This window comes from Pseudochaenichthys georgianus, chromosome 7 (genome assembly GCF_902827115.2).
Source record: "Pseudochaenichthys georgianus chromosome 7, fPseGeo1.2, whole genome shotgun sequence".
Classification (NCBI taxonomy): Eukaryota; Metazoa; Chordata; class Actinopteri; order Perciformes; family Channichthyidae; genus Pseudochaenichthys; species Pseudochaenichthys georgianus.
The window spans coordinates 42,918,737-42,932,071 of NC_047509.1; the positions used below are offsets into that span (position 1 = coordinate 42,918,737).

The following is a 13,335-nucleotide window of genomic DNA, read 5'->3' on the forward strand; positions in this document are numbered from 1 at the left end:
GAAGCCTGTGGTAAAACTGGAGGTAGAGATGAAAATATGCCCTTGGTTGCATTAGGGGAAATGTAGGTTGTGAAGTTGGCAGTGTTTGGGATTAGATTGTCAGGATATGTTGGACTCAGCGGGGCCCATTGGGAGTTTACCTGTTTCTCTAGTGTTCTTTATTGAGGTGCTATATCATAATAATAATAATAATAAAGCTTTATTATATAGCACGTTTCATAGAGCACATTTACAAAATGGCACACATCTCAAGTTAAAAAGGAACAAGAAATTCCCCTCAGATCAGATTGTTGAAGGTCTCCGATCATGCTATTTTTAGGCATATATTATGGGTCTCAGATATGTAAACAAATATAACAATCATGTCTATGGTGTGTTTTGCTCAAAATACCAAACAAATCACCCATTCTAGCCATGCCTCCCTCTATTTCAGTCCTGTTAGAGAAGTGCTGATTTTGGGTCCTTAGCTGTAACAAAACAAAAAAGAGGGGTGGGGGAGCTAATGCCTGCTCAGAATTCTACCGAGAGATTCTCAGCTAAACGCTGCCGTGATTAAACGCCATATCATGTTCAAAACCACAATCAAGCATTATTTCTGAAACAGTATGGAGCTTTTCTCTTGCGGGTTTACCACAAGGTGATACCTTTTTTTATTTCCTGCTTTTTTACACATACTCTCGCCAGTACAGGTTAGCTCTGAGTGTTAGCGATGCTTGCTAATGTAAACAAAGACCATATTACGTCCAAAACACGTCGGGCATTGTTTCTGATAGCAACATTTCTGATAGGGCCGTGAGCGTAAAGCCAGCCCACATTTCCGATAATACGTCATATCAGACGCAAATCTGGATCAGCTCCGCTGTACCCCCGTTTTCAGAGATGTGGGTACGGAGGAAAGAGAGAGGGTTTTATTTTCCGACACTTTGTGATTCTCCTGACACACCGGAGACACATCATTATGTATTAAAGACATAAACAATTGCATTTAGCATGATAGGACACTTTTAAGACCTTTTCAGATACATGCAGCATAGCAGCGTTAAGAGACACAAGAAGGTAAAAGATATGAGAATACAAATAAAATACATTAAAATAAATATTGATTCCTCTCGGAAAATAAAACTGTGAATCGATGGAACAATATGAAACCCTATAAAATAAAGTAAACATATGTGTCCAACAAAAATAAAAAAAGTTAAAACCCTCTAAGACCTATCCAATAAATTAAAGAATATAAAAGTAGGTAAATAACAAAGACTAAAGGCTAATACAAATCTAAAAAGATGTGTCTTTAGCTGTCGTTGAAAAATGCCCACTGAGCTGGCCTCTCAGATATTTCCTGGTAGGGTGTTCCACAGTTTGGGTTGAGTGGGTAAAAGCTGCCTCACACATTTTATTTTGGGGGACTTAAGGGATATTAAAAAGCTGAAGAGGACCTCTGGGCTCGTCCAGGGACAGAAAACGAGACTGTGAGATACGTGCGTACCAAACCATTAAGAGCTTTAAAAACCAGTACAAGTCAAATCAATTCTAAAAGACACTGGCAGCCAATGCAGTGCAGCTAAAACAGAGTTATGTGCTCTCTTTTTTCTGTTTTCTGTTAAGAGCCTGGAGGCGGAGTGCTGGATAATGTGCAGCTTTTCAATATACTGTTTTGGAAGACCAGCAAAGAGTGCATTACAGTAGTCCAACCTACTTAATATGAATGCATGAATAAGCTTTCAGCGTCTTGTTGGTTTGAAAATAGGCGTACTTTGGCAATATGTCTTAGGTGAAACAAATATATAAAGTCACTTGAAGACCCCATCAGAGTCAGACAGCATCACAAATGGTCCACATCAGGCCTCACAGTTATATGTTTTTATTCACAGTGTAAGTCAGGATATTCATTTTACATTCACATAGTAAGGTTTATGTAACTATATCCAACTAAGAAGGCAATGAGTGTAAAGTGTAAATGTATGCTGTTCAATGTGTCAGTCCTTTCTTCAGTGTCTGTTCCTCCACATGCTGAGCACAGCAGGTGGACGTGTAGCACATGCATCACTACACTCAATGGTTGTTAGAATACGTTTGACCTTTTCCATGAAAGCTTTAGGTTTTATGTCCAGTGTTGTGTCGATCCTTTAAAAGGGAAGGATATAAAGCAGCAGGAACACCGTCCACCTACAGACCAGTAGGTGAAGTAGCAACTAACCTCCAATACCTATAACTACTTTACTGATAGTGTTTCAGAATGGTGTGACATCAGTGCATGACAGAAACTGGGTTTCAGGGGAAACTGAATACACACACTGCAGCCTCACATGACCACACAGCACGTATGCCCCTCTCACACCAACGCGGTTCCAGGGCCGGTTCGGAGATGGAGCTTGAAAAGCACTGGTTTTTCCTGTTCACACCGCAGTGGAGCCGCCTCTAAGCTCCGGAATCCGGTTCGTTTCAAGCAACAAAAAGTTGTCGGTCTTGAAAGCAAGCACTGCATACGTCACACTTACGTCGGGGGCGGGGGAGGGGCGGAATCAACCTCTAACAACAACAAAAAGCCTGCGTTGTATCCAGTTTGTACACAACGACGGAGAAACTTAACAAGCAGCAGTGGTCCACTGAAGAGACCAGCTACCTGCTGGGAATCTGGTCTTCCGAAGAGGTACAGAGGAAGGTCGAGGGGAGCATGCTAGCTAGCTCTAACGCCATCGAATAGGACGTATATTTACCTCGTCGTTGAAGTTGATGATGATGATTGTAAAGCACTTTTGAATGTAGCATGTAACGACTGTAAAGTTGGTAGTAAAGTCGTCCCATTTCTTCCATTTAGACAGAGCAAAACCAAAACGAGTAGCGCTTCAATACAATCGGCCATTATTGTTGTTGTCGATGTGAGGGGTTTCCGCGCGGTCTGGCTTTATGAAGCAGGCACGCAAACGGTTACGTCATGACGCAAACGGTGACGCAGCACCAGTCGGGCTCTGAGCGGTGTGAACAGAGCGGGCGCTGAATCGAAGAAGCGCTTCCGAACCAGAAAAGCTCTAGCACGGAGCTAGAACGGAAGAGCCTTGGTGTGAAAGGGGCAATAGAGAACCATGAGAAGCATCAACAGTGGATCTGATGCAGACCGGTCTTCCTCTGGATAACTCTCTTCTGGACAGCAATGCTGGAAACACAGAAGACTGGAGTGATCGATCACTAGGTTGAGTGTCCTCTTGCACAGCTGTCCTCTTGTCCACCGGCAGTATATGGATCTATATAGCAAATAATGGGCAAGACCGTTTTGAATGTTCCATTCAGCCGCTGTGTATTTGGGAATGAAGCTGAAAGGTGAGAGGTCAGTTTTCAGAGGAGTCCGTCTCCTCTGTGGAGCCATCACTTTCCCCCTCTATCCTCCTCCTGTGGTGGATGTTCCTTCTGGGGGAGGCCTTCCTCTGCAGCATCTCCTTCAGCCCCCCCACCGCACTGCCGCTGCTGTTGCTACCGGGACTCACAGAGATCTGGGCGATTCTGGACAGTGCAGGCAAAGTAAGAGATATTAAGAGAAGTAAATAAAGAAAATAAAACGAGTCGGCTCGCAGCATCCCGTTTGCCCTTTTGATACACGGAAGTGTTTGTGTGTGTGTTCTCTCACAGTTTGTCCAGTTCCTGGTCCATCTCGGAGTCAATCAGAAACTCGCTCTTGTTGGGTAAAGCTCCTGCAGAAAGAGGGCAGAAAAAGAGTCATCCTTGAATGCTTAACGATTGTATAATGAATTGTTATGTCTTAAGTGAAAGGGATTACATGTGGCGATCAAAGACACTAAATACTGCCCAGCACTTAACAGCTGTTGCAAAGTTAGCCACTAGCTGGTAAACACAAGAGAGGATTCAGAAGCTAATGAGTCCTAAACACAGAGCGAAGAGAATCCCTCTCCACCCCCTCTGCCTGCTCCCCCCTCCTGCCACCCTGAGGGGCGGAGCTAGCTCATCAATAAAGGCAGCCAGCTCACCTGTGGCAAATCCTCCCCCCATGAACAAAGACGCTGCCTAAAGCCACTCCTGAGCACCAACTGTTTGTCAGAGTAGATAATCAGTACGTTTTATTTGGCTTTGTATTCTCATAGCAGCTTCATCTTCCTATTTTCTGTACCGTTTAGATTGCATTTACCTTATTTCTAAATTCCATATACTTGTGAAAAGATAACTGCTTTGCTGGAATATCACTTGAAGTATGAATATTACAATTAAGACAAACTAGAATCAACAAATTACAACAAAAACATGTGCTCATGTTTAAATCCACTGCGTTGGCTGTTAACCCTTGAACCAACCCCCTTCACAGCCTCAGTGTCCCCCAGTGGACCCTGGAGGCACAGTCATGAAATGGACAGAAATAAGGTGTATAGGTCTTACTGCTGCTACGGCCTCAAGTGGCCAAGAACATTCATCAATGCAGCTTAAACACATGACACAAAGCTAGCTGTCCATGGTGATCGGCTGAATTCACATTTACAATAACTATTTATCTATACAACTATTTCATTTATGGGATTAAACAAATCTAAAATGTGCCATGTAGTAGGTGGACATACCCTTGAATGCCTAGTTTAAAATAATGAATACACCTACCAATAGCTTGGTTGATGGCTTCATGTTTAGCCAGGCTCAGTAGGAAGCTGTGGTAAGAGATTCTGTTGGTCTGCTCCAGCACTCCCCTCATGCAAGACCTTGGAGGATGACTACACAAACACAACACACAATACTTCAGTCACCTTCTGGTCTTCTTTCCTTCCACACATGTTCCCCTTTTACTTACATTTAATGTTTATTATTGATTGACTGGCTAAGGTGGCTAGGCTAACATCAGATGTAGAATGAGAAACTTCACTTTATACAATCCTTTCATTACGACATGATGTCGTCAAACTTGTAAAGGGGAACAAACCATGTAATCTGCCATCACAACCAATGTAGGGCCCCCAGCGCTGCATGAGTTCAATGTGGGGCCCCCAGCGCTGCATGAGTTCAATGTGGGGCCCCCAGAGCTGCATGAGTTCAATGTGGGGCCCCTCTGGGCTGCATGAGTTCAATGTGGGGCCCCTCTGGGCTGCATGAGTTCAATGTGGGGCCCCTCTGGGCTGCATGAGTTCAATGTGGGGCCCCCCAGGGCTGCATGAGTTCAATGTGGGGCCCCCCAGGGCTGCATGAGTTCAATGTGGGGCCCCCCAGGGCTGCATGAGTTCAATGTGGGGCCCCCCAGGGCTGCATGAGTTCAATGTGGGCCCCCCCAGCGCTGCATGAGTTCAATGTGGGGCCCCCAGGGCTGCATGAGTTCAATGTGGGGCCCCCAGGGCTGCATGAGTTCAATGTGGGGCCCCTCTGGGCTGCATGAGTTCAATGTGGGGCCCCTCTGGGCTGCATGAGTTCAATGTGGGGCCCCTCTGGGCTGCATGAGTTCAATGTGGGGCCCCCCAGGGCTGCATGAGTTCAATGTGGGGCCCCCCAGGGCTGCATGAGTTCAATGTGGGGCCCCCCAGGGCTGCATGAGTTCAATGTGGGCCCCCCCAGCGCTGCATGAGTTCAATGTGGGGCCCCCCAGGGCTGCATGAGTTCAATGTGGGGCCCCCAGGGTTGCATGAGTTCAATGTGGGGCCCCCAGGGCTGCATGAGTTCAATGTGGGGCCCCTCTGGGCTGCATGAGTTCAATGTGGGGCCCCTCTGGACTCTCTACACTGACGATTGTCGTACCAACACACCAAGTCAACACATTATTAGGTACTCTAATGATACATGTTAACAACTCACACGACCTTGGGCTGTGAATCAAGTGATAATTGAGTGATAATAATTCTTCTGAGATTAATAGCAAAAAAGCAGAGAGAAATGTGTTTGGCTCCCCCTCTGACTCCCATAGAGTCCCCATTGTAATACTTGCAACAAAGAATACAACAGGTACTTCCATATCAATATGTGGGCGCGATGATACCATCTGGTGTCCTGGAAAGATCTAACTGAATACGCCTACCAAAAGGTCATTCAGGGCGAGGAGACAAATGATTCTTTCATTTGTCTACATCTCTGATTTGCACTGTTCTTCAGTATTGCAATACTAAATGCTACAAGTGTTTGTCTACTGCTTTAAAACTGCTCCACCAGCTGAACACCTGCTCAAAGATGATAGGTAAACCCTGTGAGAGACTTTAGGCATCAGCCTACCATAACTACACATTAAAGGTCCCATGTCATGGCCATTTCCACTGATCAAAGTTCCATTGTTGAGGTCGACTAGAATAGATTTATACTGTGCAATTTTCCAAACTCACATTGGTTTCTCAAACAGCATCTCTGTAAAGTACGTGTATTCAGCAGTATTCACTCTCTCCACTAAACGGCTCGCTGCAGCTCTTGCCCCCCCCCCCTCCCTGTGAGCCCAGTGTGCTCCGATTGGTCGGGACCAGTCGGGACGTTGTGAATCGCGCTGAGCTCCGTGGAGCTGTGATTTCCTTGTTTAGCGATACACAGCGAAACACAGCCAAACTCACCCTGAGCACACACAAAGTCACAGCGGAAGTAAAAACAATAAGTGTGGCTTGATATTGAGAAGAAAAGGTTGATAAACGCTGTGAGAATGGGTCTGCAGAGAGAATGTCGCCGCGATCCCAACTGTCTGTTATCAGCAGCAGCCAGGGAGGAGAGATCAGCAGAGCTGCCTGCACTGTGTGTGTGAGGAAGTCCGTGGATTGGTCAATTTGGACCAATCCACGGGGGCTTAACGTAACGGCTCCGCGGACGTAACGTAACGGCTCCACGGATTGGTCCATTTCGTTCCGGGGACGACATGACATCATGATGTCCCCGGAAGAATCAAATGGACAGTGATGTATCTCCATCGAGGCGGTTTGGGGAGTTCTTCTCTGTGTTAGAGTTGTACTCGCTACAGGGTGTACTTTGAGGGTTTTGACTCTGCAGACCGTTAACATGCATAAAACCTTCATAACACAAGCGTACGGTAATAACCGGAAAAGCATGACATGTCACCTTTAACATCATCTCTGACCCCAACCAAGACTCAAGGCTTTTGCTGTCATTCGAACACAGCTACAGTGTAGTTCTGGTGATGGGAATCTTAGGGCACAGGCTCCTCCAACAGTGCAACACAATAACACAATAGTGCAAGTAAATACAATAAACCATGTCCTGAACAGTGAATATGAAATGTTACCATCAAATTGTAGTTACGGGGATAAAGTAAGACTGAAGCACTCCTTTTCTTTTCCTTGAATCTTGTTTTAATCTTTGTCCTTGATTGATGTTGCAAATGGAGCTGCTGTGATGCAAGAAAAATGTCAGACTGGATCTGACAATAAATCATTATCGTATCATATCCTATATATATATATATATATTAATGCTGTCAAAATTATCGCGTTAACGGCGGTAACGCATTTAACGCATTTAACGCATGTGCAGAATGGCCCGCCCCATACGTGCCACCAGTGGCAGCGCCAGGGTATGGCTGGGGTAGGCTACACCTATACCAAGAAATGGCTTAGCCCCACCATGAGACACGATGTTAAAGTAAGCAAAATAAAGTCTGCCAACTCGCGGAGTAAATTGCACAGACAGCAGTTAGTAAGATTGATTTCAGCAGCCACTTGTCTGGAACGTCGGTCTGTACCACGGAACTGTGCCAAAACTACGCCAACCGGCTGCGGAGGGAGACTCCCCCCTTCACTGGAGAACTGCGCTAAAACAGCTGATCACAACGTTCACGCTCTGTGGTCACGAAGTACAGTAAGATACTGTATGTTAAATGGATATATCCGCCTTCTTTCATTTATCTTTCCATTCCCACAACAATATACATAAATAAATGGCATATTTTGGACATAGTTCAAATGGTGATAAATCATGATTAATTAATTTTTAAGCTGTGATTAATCTGATTAAAAATTGTAATCGTTTGACAGCCCTAATATATATATATATATATATATATTATATATATCACCAGTGGCGAAACGTGGCTATCACAACTGGACCTTCTGTAGACACACCCACCCGCCGCAGCCCCCCCATCAGAATGTCCTGATTTTTTCTGGGTGAGTAGATGGGCTGTCCTTCTATCACCCTGCAGTGAGATGAGTCTTGCATCAGGGAGAGATTTCGTTTTATTCTTATCTAAACACAGGGCTGATAGCTCATATATGAGATTTCAATATGAGATTTCAAAGGACTTTGAAACTCCTTACATTTTACATTTACTCGTGGTAGTTAAATAATTATTGATCACATTATATAGTACATATTTCTTAATTTAATATGTTTGGTTTGTTTTTATAGGTGCTTTTGTTATTGACCGAGTAAGCGCTGGGATTTTACTGTAATGCTTCTAATATTCGCGCACCCCAATATCACGTGCGGGCTGGCTTGACTGTGTTTTCCCAAGTGGAGGCTGGCTTGACAGCAGTTCTCTCTGCTCCAGAGGATTTAATAAATATATATCCCAATGCCCCCCCCCCCAGGCTGCACCCCCCCAAAGCAGTAGACCTAGGGAAAACACTGATATATATATGTAATGAAGCCAAACCTGAAAAGTAATATCCCTTTTCATTTCCCCACTGACGGAGTGAGGACTGGAAAGTGCAGTGTGTGTGTTACCTGTGTTTGAACCGGTCACAGAAGGCATCTACACACTGTGCTAGAGTGGAGGGCTCCACCCCGTCCTGCTGCTGCTCCCTGTCGCTCTCCTCTGCAGCCACCAGGGGGAGCTGCTCGGTGGACGTGGGAACAATGACGGTGTTGGGATTCTTCCCTGCTAACAGATCCTGATAAATCTCCAGCACGCTGTCCAGGAACTCTACACAAATATGGCACATCGGGCAATCAGGGGGAGGAGATTCATTCTTACTCATGGATAATCCCTCTCTCACTATGGGTAGTTAGTGGGTTGGATTACAATTTTCTTATCAGATATCTAAACTTAGAATTGGTCACAGAGAGATCACAGCTTGTTATCCTAAAAAGACTTCATCAATCAATGACCGTAACCATATCGGGCCAATCAACAGTCAACAATGAAAATGCCCATGGTTAAACATATAAAATGTGGATAACATTTAATATACCAGAGAAAATAAAATACAACAGTTTGATTTCAATTCTATTGTAAAATATTTGGAAACATATACAAATCAATCACCCACCCTAAATATGAAAGGTTACAGCCAAAGTGATTGAACAGAGTACACGAGCCCGGACATACTGTGGACGGCCATATTAAGCAGGTATATTGTACCTTTGTAGTAGAACTGTAGCTGGAAGGCAAAGAGGAAGTCAGAGAAAGACATCAGGTAGTCTGTGGCGTCGTCCATCAGCACAATTCTACAGGACGAGAAAGGAAAAGCTGATAACCAAGTTTACAGCAGTCTGCTGTCAACCTGCACAGTTACCTGCGGATTAAGGGACCCGACCACCCTAACTTAAGATAACTTCATATAAAAGTCAGAGCTGTATGAAACATGAAAATACATTAAAATAAATGTCTTAAATGCGATTCGGTCCATATGGCTCAAAGTGAACACTTTATTCAAAGGTCAGGGTATATCACTGCTCTGTACAATATATACAATATATAACTACATGTTGATGACTGCACTGTACTGTACTTTAATACTCTACTACACTATGTACCTCAGAATAATCCTCATAGTTACTTGAACTTGAATATGTTTCAAAGCTTGTGATATTAAACTTGTGGTCACCAAACTAACAAAGGCGGGATGTCTGTGGACTGGTGACAACAGTACAAAGAAAGCCTGGTCAAAAGGGTTTGATGAAATCATAAATGGTGTTATTCAGTAAGTGGTCCAAGGCGTGTCCGTGTACCTGGCTGCACTCTGCACCGGCTTCAGAGGGAAGTCTGGACACAACAACTGCAGCAGAGACCTGTACTCCAGCATGGAGAGCAACTCTGTCAAACACAATGAGAAAACAACTGGAACTGAGCCACAGAAAGAACAGCAGTGAAGAACATCACCCAATGGAGTTATGGTTTACATTCACGTACTGGAAAGGTGTCGAGAACAATGTGTTCACCCATGCAAATGACTGATGATCAGAATATTTAAATGTTATCGACAATCACTTAACTCGTGTCAAGATGAACCTAGTCTAATATATAGAACGGGTCAATCCTTTAGGGGCAGATCAGTTTACATTGCAGTGGGTCTCGCTCTCTCACCACCACTCTTGCCGATCTGTCGGTAGCATCTCCAGAAGACTCTGATGAAGGACGCTCTGTTATGTGGAGTGGCCGTGACGTAGCTATACTCTCTGAAGAGCACGTGGTTACTGTTCTTTACACTGCTGAAACTACAAGAACACACACATTACAAAAGGAAACCAAATGTAGTAAGTCATATGCATTACTGGCTTTCTGCATTCATTCTATTAAATACTAACATGTGTGCAGATTAACATATAGGAGAACACACGTCACACACATATCATAACATCATGCTTTGTATGGTTTGAATATCATGTGTGTGGAGTAGAGCTATTCCAAGGTCTGCTTTCCAGACCATCACAATAACCCTCCTGATACCTGCAGATAAGTGTGTGTGTGTGTGTGTGTGTGTGTGTGTGTGTGTGTGTGTGTGTGTGGTGTGTGTGTGTGTGTGTGTGTGTGTGTGTGTGTGTGTCACATACTATTCAGCAAAGTAGCGGATCACCCCAACATGGGTATATTCTTCCTTATGTTCTAGCAGCTGGCTCACTGCATCACTCAGGTAGAACAGCACGTTGCTGTCCGCTGTGAGACAAATGAACAGTCACGCACGCGCCGATACAAATACAAATGTTTTTCTTGTTTTATAACAGATAGTTAGTTTTAATAAATTAATGACGGCATACTGATGCAGCGTGATGATTTGAAGGGAAAATGCACAGTAAAGAGGTGCTAGCTAAGGAGCTCAGCTGTTAGCACAGCCGACTAACACCTACCGAGGTACTCGTTATCTGGGACGGCCGAACTGAACCGGTTCATCGTGGTCGTCCTTTCAGGAGATAACGGTGACATCAACATTGATAACACAGGTATGAACACAAGTGTTATACAATTAATTGTTCTAGCCTTGAGATTTTGCTAAGCAAATTATAGTACTGACTGTTTTGTTCTAGGTTCTAATGTGGCCTTCCACAAACCAGCAGGGTGTTGTGAGTTACATTAATGAAAGCCCCCCGAACAACAAAGCACACAAAGGTTCCCTTTGCGTTACATCTTAATAATAATGATAATAGGCTTAATAGTAATTCAATATAAATACAAATTATTTATTATTATTTTATTATAATAAGAACAATATACAACTGGGTTTCATTATGGCTACGGTACTGTTTATTTTAAATGCATTGTTTGGACCGCAAAAATAGTAACATAGTCTATATGTCAATATAATGTATTAAGGAAGCGTTTACCTTAAATTGTAGCTAGCAATGATACACACATTCAAATATGTTTGTGTCACTTGTGTTTTTATGATTATCCTTCAGTAACATGCCTGTTATAGCCTAGTCTGTGGTAAATCCGATGTAAAGGCTAATGGAGTTGTTCATGGACTTCACAAAGGATTAAAACAAGGTTGTACTTGCAACAGAAAAGGACTCCTTTCCCTTTTTTCACTTTCTTATGCAAAATACATAGGCCCTTTCTCATTTCACTAATTACCCCTCCTCGGTTGCGGTCGAATAGTCCATTTAGCTTAGGAAACTTCCTAACGGAGTGAAATGACCCGGACGTACGTCAGTGGCAGCCAATTAGTGAAATGAGAAAGGGCCATAGACTGAGGTCCAGTACAACAGTAATACGTAAAGCTAAACCACACTAACGTAGGGAAAAATAGACCTGAACATCAGATGAAAGGATTTGTATAGTTACAGGAGGGGCCTTATTTTAAAGCAGCCAGTGAAATCTGTTCGGGGATAAGGGAAACATGCGATGGTCCAATCGGCAAAGGAATGTCATACTTGTGGAGAGGGTTAGAGTTCAAATGCGACCAATCAATGACTTCGTTTAGTGAAAACTAAGGTTCCGCTAATCGCGAAATCCAATCTGCAATACGCAAATCCAACAACTATGTGGGGTGCACTTCTGTTGTGTTCTAGTATATATATTTTATTTTTCATGCGGTGAGGTTGTATACACATTGTATGGATTAAAGAACAGAGGGATGTAGGCAGGGTTGTGGTCGGGTCTCCACCTCTCCACCCCTTCTCTGACTCTCCGCCCTTTGAATAATTTCAAAAACTGCAACAAATTGGAAATAAAAAGTAGTAATAGGACCGGAAGTGTGTTAATTTGTCTTTTAAACAGTGGCCATAAACAAAGAAATAAATAGTTTTCCGCATTGTTGATTAATCTAAGACATTAACGACCACACACTGTATACTGTATGGTGATTTACGCTATACCTTCTATTCACTTTAAAAATGTTGAAGCTGTCAGTTTTATTTAGAACCGGAAGCTGTGCATCTTCTTGTAGGCAGTATCAACGCTTTATTTTGTTAGCATCTCGTTAGCATAACATTAGCTATATCATCTTTGTCCGGATGATTGTATTGTTTTCAGTGATCCTGTAGGTCCTATATGTGTGCGCATTTATATGTAATGCGCATGTATATGTAATGCGCTCTATATTCATTGCGCATGCAAAATAGCTGATAGATGAAACGGTGAAGCTTGATAGATTTTGACGGCTGTTGCCTGCCGTTGCTATAGACGCTCATTTCAAAAGATGGCCGTGTCGCCCAGAATGCACCGCGATCCCCATTCCTATAAAGATCGACTGGGCTTGTCCACAGTGATCCCATTATCATCTCCGTCTAACTGGACATCCAGCATCGTTTTGTCTCTTAGATTCACACACAGGTAACCCAGCCATATACAATCATTTTCTAAATATAGTAATAATTAATGTTTTACTCTGAATTAGCATGCTAGTTCCTGTGTTTCTGGAGCTGTAATTTTGAAGTGCGTTGTTAGGCCTGTTGGTGGTTGTGGCAGGTTAGCTTATAGCCTTGTTTCTCAGTAGCTAACGATGGCTACCCACCTTTAGCAATAAGAAAAGGCAAACCGTAATGTCTCGCTATGAGTCTATGTTGATACTATGTTTACAGCTTATATTCGAAGTTATTTATGCATTGTCACAGTGAGCTGTTATGTTGTAACGGCTTTAACCAGAATGAGCGGGGTAACGTGCTAACGCAGCAACCATCACAGTCGTTGCTACGTTTGCTAGTTAATGGCGCTAACTGATGAGCAACCTAGTAACTAACGTCAGCTAGATGGTGACCGCTCCCTGTCAC

The 13,335-nt window shown here is 43.5% G+C and overlaps 1 protein-coding gene across 1 annotated transcript; it reads right to left on the minus strand.

The window, feature by feature from the left end:
- Positions 1-1,852: 1,852 nt before the first annotated feature.
- On the minus strand, positions 1,853-11,182 carry cstpp1 (centriolar satellite-associated tubulin polyglutamylase complex regulator 1). The gene is made up of 9 exons (XM_034087423.2): positions 10,975-11,182; positions 10,681-10,783; positions 10,214-10,344; positions 9,859-9,943; positions 9,269-9,354; positions 8,632-8,830; positions 4,600-4,709; positions 3,623-3,686; positions 1,853-3,498 (listed from the first exon to the last, which is right to left on the minus strand). The coding sequence occupies exons 1-9, from the start codon at positions 11,054-11,056 to the stop codon at positions 3,327-3,329; spliced, it is 1,032 nt and encodes a 343-aa protein (XP_033943314.1). The 5' UTR covers positions 11,057-11,182; the 3' UTR covers positions 1,853-3,326.
- Positions 11,183-13,335: the final 2,153 nt, after the last annotated feature.

What these genes read in the sequence shown, in the direction of transcription:
- cstpp1 (XM_034087423.2), bottom strand. Translation starts at nt 11,056, where the DNA reads ATGTTGATGTCACCGTTATCTCCTGAAAGGACGACCACGATGAACCGG. An exon ending in CCGGTGCAGAGTGCAGCCAG is followed by an intron (nt 9,355 to 9,858) that starts GTACACGGACAC and finishes CTCGTCCTGTAG; the next exon opens with AATTGTGCTGATGGACGACG. An exon ending in AGCCATCAACCAAGCTATTG is followed by an intron (nt 3,687 to 4,599) that starts GTAGGTGTATTC and finishes CTCTTTCTGCAG; the next exon opens with GAGCTTTACCCAACAAGAGC.